Raw genomic sequence first — 16054 nt, 5'->3', positions numbered from 1 at the left:
CGATCATGGTGGCCAGTCGACGGGCCCAAATTGTGAAATTATTTGCTCATCGAAGTGTTATCTCAATAAATGCATTGATTGATGCGATATCGATTACGAGCTTTAATTTCAAGCATCAAAACTTTTTGAGGAAATATGGACCGATGATTTCGCTTGCCCAAATACCACACCAAATTGTGGTTTTTTTGGATAAAATGCCAGTTCTTGAATCTGTTCAGTTTGTTCTTCGTCCCAAATGCGGCAATTTTGCTCGTTTACATAACCATTGAGCCCGAAATGGGCCCCATCGTTGAACAAAATTTGGCTCGAGAACGTCAGATATTCTTGGAACTTTCCTAGAGCTCAGAGAGCGAAGCGATGTCACTTGGAAAGTTCGAGCGGCTTCAGTTCTTGCAGAAGCTGTATTTTGTAAATTTTCAATTTAAGATCTCGACGTAAATGCGCCAAGTCGTTCCATACATCAGTCGGAGTTGCTGCGAACGACGCCGCATCGTCTCTCCACGGCCTTCGTGTACACCCCAGGTACGACAGCTGTATTTTCTTCACTGCCGGATGGTCGTGGTCTATTCGGTCGAATATTATCCAAGAATGATTACTGGGTCTCAAATTGATGCTGCGAATAGTACGCTCAGCAGGCCGATTATGTTGACCATAAGTTGAGCGAAGCGCGCGTAACACATTCTTTACAGAACATAAACTTTCGTAATAAAGTTGAACGATTTGTAAACGTTGTTCAAGCGTAAGTCTTTACATGTTGGAATGCCAAACAATACTGAAGAAAAATTAACTGACAGCTTGACATGACGCATGCGTGTTCTGTCAAAAAAAGGCTATTGGAAAAAGAACCTCTACTTGGATCACACGTTATATCTCAAAAAGTTGTAGTGAAGTATGTCTCTTTATGAAAAACTGCACATTTTTTAATTCCATCTTTAGCATTTATTTCCATTGTGATTATTTATATTATCTAAGTTAATACAATAGTAATAATATACGTATGTATGCGTAATTATCATTTCATTTATTTTACTTTCATATAGGTAAGTATATGTATATATATATATATTTGTATTTTTAATAAATTCACGTTTAACTAATATAAATGAAATTATAGCATAGCAAAGGCTTATACAGGAGTATTGGTGTTTACACTTACCACCTGTGCAGCTAGATTTGTGAACATATAATTCTAATAAAAATAATGGTTTCGTTTTTAATATTACAATAATTAATTCAAGCTTTACATAATAATAATTAAAATAAAAATAATAATAATAGATAATTGAGCATAAACTATACCAGGAGGTAATAAAGTATTTCATTTATGCAAAAATTTGTGTACAAAAATGCCAACTTCATATAAATTTATAAAAAATGCAACACATACAAAATAGTTTGACACTATGTGCCAATTTTTCAAAGAAACCAGTTGTTTTGTGGTAAATGCGTGTACATGTCTGCGTTTGCGTGCACAATGCTTGGCATACCAACACAACACTGTGCTAACCACATACGATTTTTGACTTTTTGCCGCTTGCTGCTTGCTGCTTTTGTGGCAGCACACAAACAAACGTTGAATATCGTTGATGCAAGGTATATAGTATAGCATATGGTAGTGGGTATTGTATAAATCGAAGACATTTATATAATATTATTAATAAAAGATTTACATACATACAAATGGGGAGAAGGTGGCGTATAAAAAGGAATCGTTGCGAGCATTGTTGCGCCTCATACACAAATACTTATAAGTTAGTTAGAATACATAATTGAATTAATTCAGTTAATTGCAGCTAGTATATTATTGTTCTCTACGTAACTTTACTTTCGTTATCTGTGCTTCATACGCCTGAATAAGGTTAACAACGTGTTCACTTCATTGTTATTATTATTATTGTTTTCTTTTTCTTTTTTTTTTTTTTTTGTTTTGTAAAAAAAAATGCTATAAAAATGTTTTATGTTGAATGTATGACCTTTGCTGCAGACTTCCGTCACACAAAGAATGCGTGGCATAACGGTAATATTGTTTTTTAGTTTTCGCGCAGAATTTCGTGTCGAAAGGACATACATTATTCACATTACATTCACCAATATTATGCTTAATTGTTATTATTATTATCTTTTTTTTTTAATTTTTTGCTTTTAATTTTAAACTACGTGGAATAACTGCGCACTTAAATGCAGACTTTTTAATGCTATTCATGTTAGATATTGGAATTGTTTTACACTCAGCTTTGCCTGATAATATACCTTTTAATATAACTTGCTGGTAATTGTGATAATGCTATGTAAATACTTGCAATACCAATTGGCGGCGTAGTCGAATGACGAATTAGGCAGTGTACATACGTACAGACATATGTGCACGAGTGTGATTTCAGCTATGTATTTGACTTTAGATCCACTTAAAAAACACTAAGTGTCATTGACACGCTACATGCTCACACACGTTTACACACATGGTTCCACGTAATTGCCCGGAAAGAGGCCGGTCACACCGTCCATAACGCCTTCCCACCAACCATCATCGTTTTTCTTTAGCACATACAATACGGAGCTTTCTTGAAAACTCAATTCGTCATCTTTATCGGCATAATAATCGTAAATTGCGACAACTGTAATTACCGCAAGACATTTGTACACACTTATATTTGTTGTGGAATTTTATTTGTACATACCCTTTTCGATGTAGTTCTTTGGCACCCAACCGGGTAAATTCTGATCCTCGGGCACGATAGGCGCCAATTGACCTTGCCCTGCTGATGTCCTTGGCCGTCCAAAGTCCTGATGTTCCTCCTCCGGTGGTGGTGGAGGTGGTAGTGGTGGCGACTGTGAGCCAGGTCTTGCAAAGTTCACACTGAAATTATTTCTTTAAAAAGGTGGACAAACAATGCTTTATAAGATAAGAAGTAGTTATTCGAAATTAAAGAGAAAACAACTGACTGTAATCGCAATTATTGTTTTGTGAATGTATTATGGCCGATAACCAAGAAAATAGTGTATTTTTAATTTACATAGAAATCTTTTTTCTTTTATTTTACCTGTTACCATTCCTTAATGTGTGCAATTATGAAATATTATAAATGAATAACAATTCTTTTAATATTTTACAACATACAATTTAATACCGAAACTCGATAACTTAACTCTTTTATACCCTAAATAGGGTATATTATAGACCAAGATAGATAGATAACTTTTTTCTTGTTTATTACTAAGTTAATTCGCTAAAATATCTGACAGCCAGTGTCAAACAACTTTGCATATTGAACTTTGTAACGTATTTGCATTTTTTGACAGTTATCGAGTTTTGAATAAAGAGCAAGCAACACAGCATAACATACCTGTTGTGATTTCTGCCCAGTGTGTGCATGCCAATGTGACTTTGCTCGCTAATTTCATGTTGTGAAACAGTGAGTGGCGATGGTGGCGCTAAAATGCAATTAATAATTAATTAATATAGTCTGATTGTGCATTTATTTACTTAATATAGTAAATTTACACTTACGCGGCATGCTGCTTCGATCGTCGTATGTTGTTGGCGGTGGTGGTGGCAAAGATTGCATCATACCCGCTGATGGTAAATTGACATGTGTTGCTATTTGCTGACTAGGCGGCATAGGCAGTGCACTATAACCACCACCACGTTCACGTTCACTAACTACACTTGGCGCACCGCTTGTACTGCCCGGACCACCAATACCCATGCTGCTGATACCAGTGACCGTGGTGCTTGAGGAAGCTGATGACATACGTTTTGGATGACCAATCGGATAGTTGGGTGCATAGTGCGAAGGCACTTGGGGTGGATTAACAACCGGTGGCGTCCGATATTCACGCGAACTTTTGCCAAGCGTACCGGTATTACTCATTGACGATTTACCCAGTGTACCAGTATTTCCGCGTGTCATTTGCGGTGGTGTTGGTGGTTTTGTAGTTGGTGGCGGACCTACGGAAGGTGCCAGCGAAGATGTTGCCAATGATTGTATAGACCCGTGACTGGATCCACGATGTTTTTGTTGGCGTGTTTGCGTAGAATTAACACCGTGACCTATTTCATCTAATATCGAGTAGTCAATTGGCTTGCGTACATATTTGATTGGTTTTTCTGGATTAATGGGCGCGACTATTTTGAATTGACGTGAGCTTACTTTGTTAGCGGTAAGAACACCAATTTCACTGCAATGAATATACTTATATATTATGTGCACACAAAATTATATGATAATCTTACCGTCGTGCCACTTTTTCTTTGTGTATTTGCACAGTTTGAGCAATATGATTCATTTGTGATTCCATTTCGCATAATTGTTGTGCTTGCAACTCTAAAAGTTGCATATAACTATAAGCGAGGGTATTTATCTGATATGCCACACTGGCCAATGACTGCGTTGTATAGTTTTTGGTAGCCTCTAGTGCTGCTTTTTTATTCTCCTCACTAAATCAAATTAGTATTACATTAATATGTATTGTAAAGTTATTTCTAAGACTCTAATACAGACCGATAATACGTGTCCTCACAGTAATCTGCAACACGTTCCAAATTTGTGTAACTATCACGCAAGCTTTGTCTGCCATCCGGAATTTCCGTACGTATTAATGATGCTAATTCGTCCATTATGTTTTCACTGGCCATGACCGACCATACGGCAACAGTACAAAAATAAGTTGATTCCGCTAAAATAAAGAATTATTTTAATATTTTACATTATTTATATTGGTTTGTTTGTCGGTGGGCAACTGCAAAATATCTTTGCGGGTGTTGTCGCCCAAAACGTATTACTGCAGATATGTCAATAGACGTCAGCGCCGACGCCGGCAGCGACTTCAACGCAATCTACAACATAATTGGGAGCGCCCTGACGTGTGATTTCCTCTTGATTAGTTTACGGTAATAAAAACACATTTACTGTCCACATTCATTTCTTATAAATTTACCTAAATATTTTGTCCACTTTCTGACAATTTAAGATATATTTATTGTGCCAATATAATGAAAATATTTGCAATAAATATGAGCTCACATTTTTCGACTGCAAAAAATACGACGATGACGAACTATATAACGGATAACAGGAACAAAAGAAAATGTCAAATAATATTAAGTGTTGCATTTTTTATTTTCCTAGAATATTTTTTTTTATTGAAATTATTTAATTCGGTGTAATTATTTTATTTTATATTTTTTATAAAACTACTGTTTCACTAAATATATGTTTACATTAAAAGTAAATGGCACGTTTTATGAAAATATATGGTTTTGATATTTAAGACTTTACAGTGGTCTTAAAACTGTATCCCGCCAAAACACAATTTAAATATAAAATTTGCGCAAGCGACTATCTTTCACAATTCGTATAATAAATTTAAAAAAAGAAATATTACTGAAATAAAAATGTGTCAAAGAATTTGAGGAAAATTCCCTAGACCGGGACTGAAATGAAGTTCTAAAAGGAGTTGAGCGAGAAGACATGTTATACACTAGAACAATGAAATTTCATTGGATGTAAATAAAATAATAGAATTTTACAGCATTCTGCCGAAAAAATTGTCGCTTGGATATGATCTTAACTCACGTGTCCTCTAAGTGGATTATATTTTTCTATGTCAGAACAATCGGTTAATGATTCCTAACTGTTTGTAAAAATAAAATTAGCAAAATGTCTTAAGGTAAATGAGCGTTTAACTATTTACTTAATACTTTTTAACATGAAAAATTATATTTTTATTATTAAAGATCTTTTGGCAGAGATGAATTCAACAGTATCAAAATAGCATATGAAGAAGTTAATGTACATATATACATACGGTTTCGTGTATATACTATCTTATATAAAATAAGATTAATGAGCCCTATATACATTATATTTATTCAAATTTGGCATCTATTTACTTAAATATTAAATTAGTTTATTCGAATTTATTGCAAAAAGTTGAAAAGTTCGCCAGTTGGCAATTTAAGAAGACATTACAGCTCCGAATGTCTGAAAATAGTTTTTTCAATACTATCTTGTATTTTTTCCACTTTACGTGTTTGTTTCTTAATATGATCTTCCATATCTTCGAAGCGACCGCTTTTGTCCTTTTGCTTCTCATTCTGAAAAAATATATTTTGTTAAAAAACGATCTGTAAGCGTTAATTTCGAATATCTACTTTGTATTTCTCTTTTTGCATTGCATGCTCAGCATGTAGATTGCGAAGTTTGAGTAGCCTGCTTTCGAAATGGTGCAATTCATATTTAATCGAACTCAATTCCTTTTCCGTAAAATTGCTGGCTTGTGCAACGCGCCATAGGCCTTGTACTTTTGGTTCAACAAATTCCTGACTGTGCGGTCCGGAAGAAACCAAACGTTCCAAACGTTCATAATGATCTTTAATACCATGATGGTGATCGCGCAATTTATTTATGTCGCTTTCATATTTTTTCAAATTCATTTCAGGAGTGTTAATTTCATTTTCATTGGGATCATTTGCGACCATGTTAAATATATCAAGCTCATCTTCATTTACGGCATCTACAAATGTATAAAATTAATAATGTATAATCAGCTATAAATTATTACATACTTTCATGCTTTGGGTCGCTCGTGGAACCTATATCTTCCAATAAACTATAGTATACATCGACTTTATCTTGATGATGTTGAAATTCTTCCTTAAGTGAATCCAGTTCTTCCTTAGTGAATCCAGCTACTTCTGCCTTGGCCCAAAGGCGATTTAATTTTTTGTCCTTAAATGCACTTTTATTCAAATGGTTATCTTCTGGGTCATAAAATTTCTAGCAAATGTTACGATTTTTAATAAATAATGTTATTGTCTATTATTAATCCATATACTACCTACCTTATATGGTTTAACCTTGTCTTTATCTTGCGTATCTTCGAAATGTTCCAACAGATCGTACGTGCTCATTATACCAACCAATTTTTGGCGTAGTTCAGCTTCTTTAATGCCTTCCTTATCTTTATGCTGTGAGCTCAATTGTTTCCATGCGATCTCTTCCTTATCTTGTATTTTAAGTTCCATATACAAAGACTTCAGTTTTGGCTCAGTCAGTCTCTAATTGTAAAAAAATTAATATTAGTCCTAATTATTTGTAACCTATTTAGGTATGTGTATAGTATTGTTATCACTTACATTTTGTGCCTTAGCCCAGACCAAATTTAGTTTGGCCATTCGGAAAGGTCGTTGTAGATTACGGAAGTCGGGGTCATATCGCTCAGTTGTAAGCTTAAACTCGCCTTCATACGATTTTTCTTTCGACTTGTGTTGTTTTTGTTGTGTGTTGTATTGTTGTTCATTAGCTTCACGGGAATATTTCTTGCTCTGCTTTTTATCGCCAATTGCCAAGTGCATTTGCAAGAGCAAAATCACCAGCACAACGTGCATAAAAATCTTCATAATTTAAACTTTTGTTATAAACTAATCTAAGAAAAATCTACACCGTATGAAAAATTTAATTGCCGAAATTCTTATAAAGTGCCGACGGTGCAGATTAGTGTTGTCTAAAATTTAGAAGACGGATGTTGCAGAACCGATTACTTGTGGACATTTTGTAGTGGTCACTTAATCAGTTCTAAACGTATATATTGCTATAAAAAAAAGTGTATGATATTGTATTTTTTAGGTTTTACTCACTTCCTTATACTTTGGGAATATATATACATATATTTTAAATTATTTAGTACTGTGTATTCATACATTTAAATTTCATACTAAAATTGTAGTTAGCGTCCAGAACAGCTCACACACTGTTCTGAGCTCACGGCAACACTGAATGCTTTCATAAAAAGTGGATGCTAAATAATGTAAACTAAATAAAACACGGTACAAAACAATTGATTAAATACGATTGAAAATACCAAGTGAATAAAATTATGTTCTAAATAAATATTTAATTCTAAAGCAAGCCGGATTACAGTATTGTAAAGCAGTGTAACAATAAAGTGAGTAACTGCTGAAAAACCGGAAGGCCAAATTATACTAGCTGAACTTTTTGAAACGTTTTTCAGATACACTGAAGTCATCTTTGTGCTCTCGTTTTGTTGTTTGAACATAATTTGCTGAAACATATTTAATACCCAGTCATCTACTTAATTGAATAATATAAACAAAGGCTATAATGCGAAATCCAAGCTGTCAATTTAAGGCAGTATGTCAGTACGCATTTAGCCACATATCAGTAGCAAAACTTTGCTATTTTTAGCTGATATCTATTATGCTTGAGATGATTTATACTGAAGTACATATGTTTTCAAAGTCGTTTGTAGCAAAAGATACCACACATTTGTATTATGTACAATTTTAAAATTTATTATCCTTTGCAGTGTTTAGTTGAATGCCTAACAGCAATTCATAAAGATTCATTCATAAGAACGCGGTTATAATATGTTGGTATCAATATGTTTGGCGCCGCTTGAAGCAACCGAACATTGTGACAGTTTAGTTGTGATATGCACCAAAAGGGTTCCTCTGTGCCGTTTGGCGTTTTGTAGTTTTCTCGCATAGTATATTAACTTAAACAAATACTCACAATATTTATTTCACAGTTAATTACAATAATAAGTATACAACAAGACTTCAGTATATTCTTGTGGAAACCAGAAAATATCACCAAGTTCTTCATGGCTGGTTAGTCGCTTTGGGTGGCTATGTTGTATAATAGTTATGGTTGCAGCTTTTTAGGCGCACTTCAAGTACCTGTAGATGAATCAATTATATACCATATGCGCACTGCGGAAGGGTCTAGCAATTGTATAGTAAACAAGAAAATGCAGTAAGCAACATCAGTGGGAAGAAGCAAAGTTTGCATTCCGCATTTGTCTCCTTGAGTGGAACATATGATTTGCGGACAATACTGAGTTGTTGGATGAAAATGAGGTGCAACACCTAAGTGGCATCTACTTCAAATGCTTATTCTACGCATGTATAGCAATATTTTTGTATCGCAATATTTGTATGTTCATATTAGCCGTCGTTGCATTTATTATACACATTGGGAAACTTCTCCTTTTGCCCACAGGTGCTACTTCGGACTGAGTAGGCAATTGAGTCCTCTCTCCACGAACAAAAACCAAACTCTATAATGTGTATTTTCCTTAAAGAAGTAGGGAACCTCGAAATGCATCATCCTTTAGATGCAAAAAATCTATTTTTTTAATACTGACTATCTTTAACCCTATAAGGTTTTGGGAATTGATTGTACTATATTGTACTATTCTAAGAAATATTTGTTGATTCGATATACATACATACATATATGCAAAAAAAAAAACGATTTTTTAAATTTACAAGTGGATATAACCCCTTCAGTCAGATCGTTCGATATCAAATTTGCTAAAGTTAAAACAAATTGCTGATTTGCCCAAACGGGTTTATTATATTGATAGATCTATAACCATACAAACAAACACTATACGCGAAATTATTTTTTAGTTAAGTCGTTCAAGTTAAATACACAAATGCTGTATAAACAATTACAAATAATATGGATGGAAAAATACAAACAAAAAAGTGCAAATGAATCGAAATAATAAACAGGGGAAAAAGAGTAAAATTTTGAAAATTACATTGCTTACTATACAGAAAACAATAGTGGTTAAAAGTGGTAATTAAAGAATGCTTAATAAAAAATATAAAATAAGCGTGAATATGTGCCGTTCACTTGTGTGCGGTCAATTAAAAATATAGTAATTGTGAAGCAATTTGGTTGTCTGCATGTATAAGTCAATGTAGGTCCATTTCTTCGGTAAGCAATGTTAAAACCGTATTTAAACGAACTTGCCAAGCCCTCCCCCTCTCATTGTCGTCAAGAAGAGCCCTTAGCTGATTGCCCAATCCAGCACGGAATTCACTTACTCTCTCGTCGATTTTCTGCACAATCGACAATATTCGTTTATTAAACGAACGTTTTCTAGCTGGATTTCCTTCTTCGAATACTGAAAATAAAATCGATGTCCATTAAGGTGCTAAGCAATGTAAAGTTAATTTCTAAATACTTGATTCTTCACTACATGAGGTGTTTATGGACTCAGAGTCGGATACACACCCAAGGTCAGGTTTCCATATATAACTGTATTGACCGGTAGTAAGGTCTGAAAGAGAAAATATAAAAATGAATGTGAAAGTGTTTGATCTTTTTAGGCACTCGCACTTGCCTAATGTGGCACCAACAGCGTTCTCTGGAAGTTGCCGCACTTTAATACAAAGGAAAAATTATTGAAATAAAATAATTAAGGAGTACGTGTCAGTAAACTACCTCGTGTAAAAATTGAGTCATGTAATTCTCTGCGTACTGGTTCCTTAGGGGGATCCATTATAACACTTTCTACGTCGATGAAGTGTTGGTGGTTTACCGGATCTAAATATATGTATACATATATTGTAGTATAAATTGAAAATTTACATAGATGCATATTATTTTATATGCTTACATATGTACATATGTACCAACCTGTTATAAAACACCTGACATTCCTAACTTCACCATTTATCTTGACCGTGGAGGGAAACATGCTTGCGATTTAAGCGCGGAACAAAATTAAAAATGGACAAAACGACAAAGGTATTGGACTTGTGTTGTCTAGAAATTAAATGACGAGCAGTTGATTTGGCAACAGCTTTTTTCCAACGAATTGCTAGCGGTTTATTGTATTTGTTGGCCGAATGACATGTAGCGGTTATATTCTTATCTTATTGCCTCTATTCGTTTAGAGTATGTTTGCTTCGAACTGGAAGTTGTCTCCATTAATAACGTATCTTTTAGGTAATTAATATGCCTTGAAGGCTCAAAATTTGTATTTCCACGTTAACTGTCGGCAAATAATCCATACCAGAAAGCTTTATGATATAGTGGTCCGATCTGAACAATTTCTTTAGAGATTGTATATTTGCCTTGGATAATAATCCATGTAAAATTTCGTGAAGATGTCTTAAATAAATAAGTTTCTAAGGGGAAAACTACCGCATGCAAATGTTTCAGATCATATCAACGCTAAGTTTGCCCGTAGAGTGGGTATTTTCCCATTTACGCAACACGCACATTTACACTCAGTGGGCACCGTAATTGATGGCAAATTGTAATATGTAATAACTAATTTTTAAAACAAAATTCAAAAATTTGGGGGGTGTTATTTTTTATTCAAGGTGTTAAATAGAGTCAATGAAGTGAGATACAGATAACACACCCAGTAACAGGAATTCCAGCAACTTTGTACACATAAAAACTGTTTGTGTTTTTTCATAATCGTAGGTCATGTGTAGTAGACATTATTCGGTTCCCATGTCAATGACCACATTTTCCAACACTTCGAGTACGTGATCATTCCATTCTCTTGTACGATTGTTCGACTGATTGAGACATTCTGCTTGTTTTGTTGTAGTTCTAGTGAAATATTTAATTTTCTCCTTTATAATCTTGACTCTCTTTAGTACTCGTTTATTTATCCTACGCTTTTCCACAGCTGTTTCTTCACTGCCTATAAATAAAAAAAATACGGTTATAAATGAAAAGGAATGCAACTAAATTAAATAGCACCTGAAGCCTCTGAACTTATGTCATCATCGGAATTAGACGAACAACTCTCTTCATCATCTTCTTCCTCAATGGATTGCAACAGCTTAGGGACTCGTACCGGCAATTGATGTACTGGACCTGTAGAGTTAGCGGATTAATAATTATATGCAATCAGATGTTAAAAAAAATAAAATTCGTTAATTTCGGTTGCACCGAATGGATCATTGGTACTTTACAATTACACTGTTATATATAGTATACTCACCGTAAGATGCAACTACAGAACCCAATGGATAACTTCGGACTTGAAAAATAAAATATTTGAAATTATAATTGTTTGTTAATACATACAAATATAATAAAAACTTTAACATACCAGGGTCTAAGCAAGGATCAGTAACTTTATTCAAAAGACTTATATCGACTATCGAAGAAGGAGGCCCCTCAACATATAGGTTATATGTTCTGCTTGACTCATCTAAATATATGCATAAATATATTAATATAAATGTATTTGAGAGAAAATTTATTCGGGTACATACTATAAACGAACCGCTTAACTGGCACATGGTCTTCTCGAACTGCAGGTACTGCGGGAAACATTTTCTTAAATTATTACAAAAAGTACACAAGACTTTGAAAAAAGACGAGAACACAAACGTACAACGACTTTGGTGGTCAAAAGGCAAATGGACGATTGTAACATGAGGACAAAAACAGATAACTTAACTTTGACATTCAATTCAACGGTTTTCTTACGGTTTCCTGTTATTGTTGTTGCGACTTGAACTATTTTATTTGATGGGCATATGCATTTTCAAAATAAATCGATTCAAAGTTTAGGTAGGCATGAAAGTTTACATACATATATTACAATATAGAGAGAAATCTTCACTCGTAACTAACGCAAACTGCCAAATAGTCTTAAAATTGAAGTAAATTAAGTAAAATTATGTTTATTTGCAGTTTTTGTTTATTGTTTTTATAAATAAATTTTTTGCGCAGACTGCAACCCTGCCGTCAATATATTTTTCCGTTTCATTTTGTTGCAAACATCCGTAAATAACTAATTAACTGTCAGAAACAGCTGTTCAACTGCAAATGAGAAATTCTTGATTAAAAACAAAAGTGACTGTTGCAGATCTCTGGTTGCAGCGTACATAATGGATCAATTTGACAGTGAAAGCTACTGGAATCGTTCATCGAGCAGAGGGTTCAGTTTCGACGATGATGAGGATGTTCAAGGTGTAACTGCTGCTGGCAGTAACGTGAATGTCAACAATATACTTAATGACTACGATACGATCTCAGAGGCGAGCTTCGACAATAGCGCTGCAGGCAGTACACTTAATCTATCGATAAAATCTGTAATCTCTGAAGAAGCATTAAAAATGCTAATCCAAGAACAAACGCTTGATGACCGTATAATGTCGAAAGGTGTTGCGCCGGAAGAGGAGTTGCGTTTGCTACGCAGGCAAATACAAACCACTTTTTACAATCCCTCACCAGAAGCCACCGCGTATAAACTATTGCTTGGCAAATGTGCGTCTTTGGAAGTATTTAAATCTTTGCACGAAAAAGAGCAATTGTTAGATGCAGTGCTGAAGTGTGGTGGCGGTGATGCCGTTATTGGTGTGCTACTTTTCTTGAAAAAGACCTTGAATCACAGAAATTTTCTCAAAATTCTCGAACAAAGACCACAAGCCTTGCAAAGTTATAGCGGTTATCTGCAGCAGCGTCAGAGCCAAGAAGCTGTCGAATTGCTACAACACTTTGGCAAACATCAAGAAGCATCCTTAATACAATTCAAATCTGCTATGACCTGTAATAATCTGCAACAACGCAAACAAAAATTGTTACAATTACTCGATCAATATAGCGGTGACATGGGTGTGGTGAGCGTCTATTTACCACACTTTGAAGCAGCATTAAAGCTGCTTGAACTGATCGAGAAAGAGCGAAATACATTGGACAATCTGGTGGATATAAGCTCAACCCCCATTGAGGTGCTATATCAATGCTGTCGTAAGCACAACAACTGGAAGGAACAGGATTTGACACGAGCTACATCACCTTTTCGTCTGAGTGCCGATCTCCATATTTCACCAGCGCAATTCGAATGGACTGCTTTGAATGAGCGCGCAAATGCGCAGGCCTACGCTGATTTGGAGAGTGTATTCGAACGTGTGCCTGCTTGGCTACCGCTGAAACAGAAGCAATTTCATATAAGTTTCTCATTAGAATTGGCAGTGCTTCGTCTATATGCGCTGCAAGCGCCCACAAGTGTGCTGTACATGTTCCTATCGAAGATGAGTAATACGACGGAAAAATTGGAGCTAGCTAAGCGTGTTAAGTGCGTGCGTGCGGTTGTCGATGCTTTAGCTGGCATGAAGGATGCAAATCAATTGACGCAATTAAAAGACAGTTTGCCGGAGCGTTCAGAGGAGCAATTCTATTGTGAAAAAGCGTTGAAAACGCTGCAAACAAAGCGTTGGACCACGGATAATATTAAGTTGAAATTATAGTGCGAAGTATTATTTATTTGTGTATGATTTGAATCTCGGAAAATTGCACATGCTGTTAAAAAAATTATTCCCTGCGATATTCTAATAAGCGTAAATATATATTTTTGTTCACTGCAGTTAAGTTGAGAAAAAATATTTGAAAAGGTATGCACAACCATTTTTTACGAAATTTATTTTATTATTTAGGAAAAAACGTTTATTTTTTATTTAAATTTCTTGATAGTTATTACTATATTTTATGATGTTTATGGTATGTTTTTTGTCTGTACTTGTTTATTCGCAACTTCTTTGCTGAACTCCTACAGTTTCAATCGCATGTTTTTCTATTTTGTGTAACTGGAAATTTCCAAGATCACAAGCTATCAACGTACAAAACCGTTGTGTTTATGGATGTGTACAGATTTGGTTGTTGTTTTTTTTTTTAGTTACTGTACTTATGACTGTATTATTGTTTCAATTTGAATTTTTATACATTATTTTATATGCAAATTATTGACTAAATGATCATTTGTGTAAAAAATTTAAAGCAGTTTTATTTTTGCAAAATATTTTAGGCAAAAAAATGTAAAATTTATACGTTGAAAAACGTTCACTAAAGCAATGCAAGTTTGACTATATAGTTACTACTAGTTTTTTACTCTTTCTCTTTTGTTTTATATTTTAATTTATTATTTGCTAGGCGCGTTAAGCGTAAAGCACAAATCGCTAGACAAAGCGAACTTAGAAACTAATCTAAACTTTCAATTTAAAGTTGCATTTACCGATTTTTATTTACTTTTCACTAACGGTATATATTTAACTATGTGCTTCAGAAATTAATTGGTTATTTATCTACTTGGTATTTTTCTTTGAAATACCTCAGATTTGAGTTTTTGAAATTGTGTATGTTGATAATATTTAGTGGGTGCCTTATACATGTCTATGTAGTTGTATGTATATGTATTATTTAAAATAGCGGAAGTAAAAATATGTGAAAAAGGAGATTTTTACATACATATAATAAAATTGGAATATAAACCCGAAGGAAAATTTCTTATGAAAAATTTGGAAAATAAACCAAGAAATAAAGTTTTACGGAAATACAGCTTTGAGACAAGCTAAAAGTTAATACTTAAAAGCAGAGAATCTCTAGACATCAAGCTTTCCATAATTGAGAGATTTGTTAGTAAAAAAGGTTTACTAATAAAAAATATTTCAAAATATAAAAATATTCTAAACTGGAGAATTAAAGGTTGCGGATTTTGGAATCAAAAAAATTAGATTAATAATTAAATTCGGAATTGAAAATTTATTTTTTAATCCAAGAAGTCGTACTTCGTATCCTACAATTTTATAATACGAAGTATGCTAACGTGAAAAATGTAAATTCTGAAGCAATTTCTTTTTATTTTTTGATTATTCGGTTCAAATATTTTATATTTCAAACCCGTATTTAAATTTGTTTTCCAATCTGGTATTCGGGATTAATTTTTTCCTTTAATTTTTCTATTATTTTTAATGTATTATTTGTAACCCTATAAAAAAATTTAATTAAAAAAATTTTTTAATGAAAAAATTTATGTGGAAAAAATGAAAAATAATGCAGCAAACTCGTAAAAGTTTGACTTGAAGTCTTATGTTAAAGGTTTGACTAAATTCCGACAGTTTTTTCAACCGGAACGGACCTAACCTAAATATGCCACGAACTGTCCCTTCAAAAGTAAAAATGGCATTGAATTGCAACAGAAATTAATTACAAAACAATTAAATTAATATATGTAAAGTAAAAAGTGCTTTCCATCCAAATTAAGTTAGTTAAAATTACACTCTCTTTGAAAGGAACTTTCATGGGCAGTACGACATGTTTAAAGGGCAAATGAGATAAAAATAAACTCAACGCAAACACAGCAATAATGCATATAATTTATGAGGTATAAACGAATATATATATATATAAAGTTATATTACATTTTCTCGCTAACACAAATATATATATATATACATAAGTAAGATGTAAATTTGAATACAATAAAA

The 16054-nt window shown here is 33.7% G+C and overlaps 5 protein-coding genes and 1 long non-coding RNA gene across 11 annotated transcripts; 2 read left to right on the top strand and 4 right to left on the bottom strand.

Moving 5' to 3' along the window:
* Positions 1-1879: 1879 nt before the first annotated feature.
* On the bottom strand, positions 1880-5075 carry LOC126766749 (abl interactor 2). 5 transcript variants are annotated; one of them, XM_050484474.1, is made up of 8 exons: positions 4939-5063; positions 4503-4677; positions 4235-4438; positions 3509-4179; positions 3345-3432; positions 3042-3053; positions 2679-2869; positions 1880-2615 (listed from the first exon to the last, which is right to left on the bottom strand). In XM_050484474.1, the coding sequence occupies exons 2-8, from the start codon at positions 4634-4636 to the stop codon at positions 2452-2454; spliced, it is 1464 nt and encodes a 487-aa protein (XP_050340431.1). In that variant the 5' UTR covers positions 4637-4677; positions 4939-5063; the 3' UTR covers positions 1880-2451. The 5 variants fall into 5 exon arrangements, with proteins under 5 accessions (XP_050340431.1, XP_050340438.1, XP_050340435.1 ...); XM_050484481.1 differs by lacking the exon at positions 3042-3053 and having other exon boundaries at positions 3333-3432; positions 5025-5075; XM_050484478.1 differs by lacking the exon at positions 3042-3053 and having other exon boundaries at positions 3333-3432.
* A 623-nt stretch (positions 5076-5698) lies between these two features.
* On the bottom strand, positions 5699-7503 carry LOC126766827 (alpha-2-macroglobulin receptor-associated protein). Its single transcript, XM_050484524.1, has 5 exons — positions 7139-7503; positions 6845-7060; positions 6569-6779; positions 6155-6516; positions 5699-6097 (listed from the first exon to the last, which is right to left on the bottom strand). The coding sequence occupies exons 1-5, from the start codon at positions 7400-7402 to the stop codon at positions 5969-5971; spliced, it is 1182 nt and encodes a 393-aa protein (XP_050340481.1). The 5' UTR covers positions 7403-7503; the 3' UTR covers positions 5699-5968.
* A 99-nt stretch (positions 7504-7602) lies between these two features.
* On the top strand, positions 7603-8116 carry LOC126767049 (uncharacterized). Its single transcript, XR_007669002.1, has 2 exons — positions 7603-7947; positions 8014-8116. It is a non-coding gene; the product is annotated as an uncharacterized LOC126767049 (long non-coding RNA).
* Positions 8117-9357: 1241 nt separating this feature from the next.
* Positions 9358-11028, bottom strand: LOC126766955 (uncharacterized). 2 transcript variants are annotated; one of them, XM_050484607.1, is made up of 5 exons: positions 10455-11028; positions 10260-10361; positions 10159-10197; positions 10000-10095; positions 9358-9939 (listed from the first exon to the last, which is right to left on the bottom strand). In XM_050484607.1, exons 1-5 carry the CDS (start codon positions 10513-10515, stop codon positions 9728-9730), a joined length of 510 nt encoding a protein of 169 aa, XP_050340564.1. In that variant the 5' UTR covers positions 10516-11028; the 3' UTR covers positions 9358-9727. The 2 variants fall into 2 exon arrangements, with proteins under 2 accessions (XP_050340564.1, XP_050340570.1); XM_050484613.1 differs by lacking the exon at positions 10159-10197.
* A 91-nt stretch (positions 11029-11119) lies between these two features.
* LOC126766933 (uncharacterized) lies at positions 11120-12189 on the bottom strand. Its single transcript, XM_050484593.1, has 5 exons — positions 12059-12189; positions 11893-11994; positions 11782-11820; positions 11538-11654; positions 11120-11478 (listed from the first exon to the last, which is right to left on the bottom strand). Exons 1-5 carry the CDS (start codon positions 12117-12119, stop codon positions 11270-11272), a joined length of 528 nt encoding a protein of 175 aa, XP_050340550.1. The 5' UTR covers positions 12120-12189; the 3' UTR covers positions 11120-11269.
* Positions 12190-12268: 79 nt separating this feature from the next.
* On the top strand, positions 12269-14157 carry LOC126766782 (vacuolar protein sorting-associated protein 16B). Its single transcript, XM_050484499.1, has one exon. It carries the CDS (start codon positions 12680-12682, stop codon positions 14039-14041), a length of 1362 nt encoding a protein of 453 aa, XP_050340456.1. The 5' UTR covers positions 12269-12679; the 3' UTR covers positions 14042-14157.
* Positions 14158-16054: the final 1897 nt, after the last annotated feature.

Source organism: Bactrocera neohumeralis, chromosome 2, assembly GCF_024586455.1.
Source record: "Bactrocera neohumeralis isolate Rockhampton chromosome 2, APGP_CSIRO_Bneo_wtdbg2-racon-allhic-juicebox.fasta_v2, whole genome shotgun sequence".
NCBI lineage: Eukaryota > Metazoa > Arthropoda > Insecta > Diptera > Tephritidae > Bactrocera > Bactrocera neohumeralis.
This window is presented reverse-complemented; position numbering and strand designations above follow the sequence as displayed.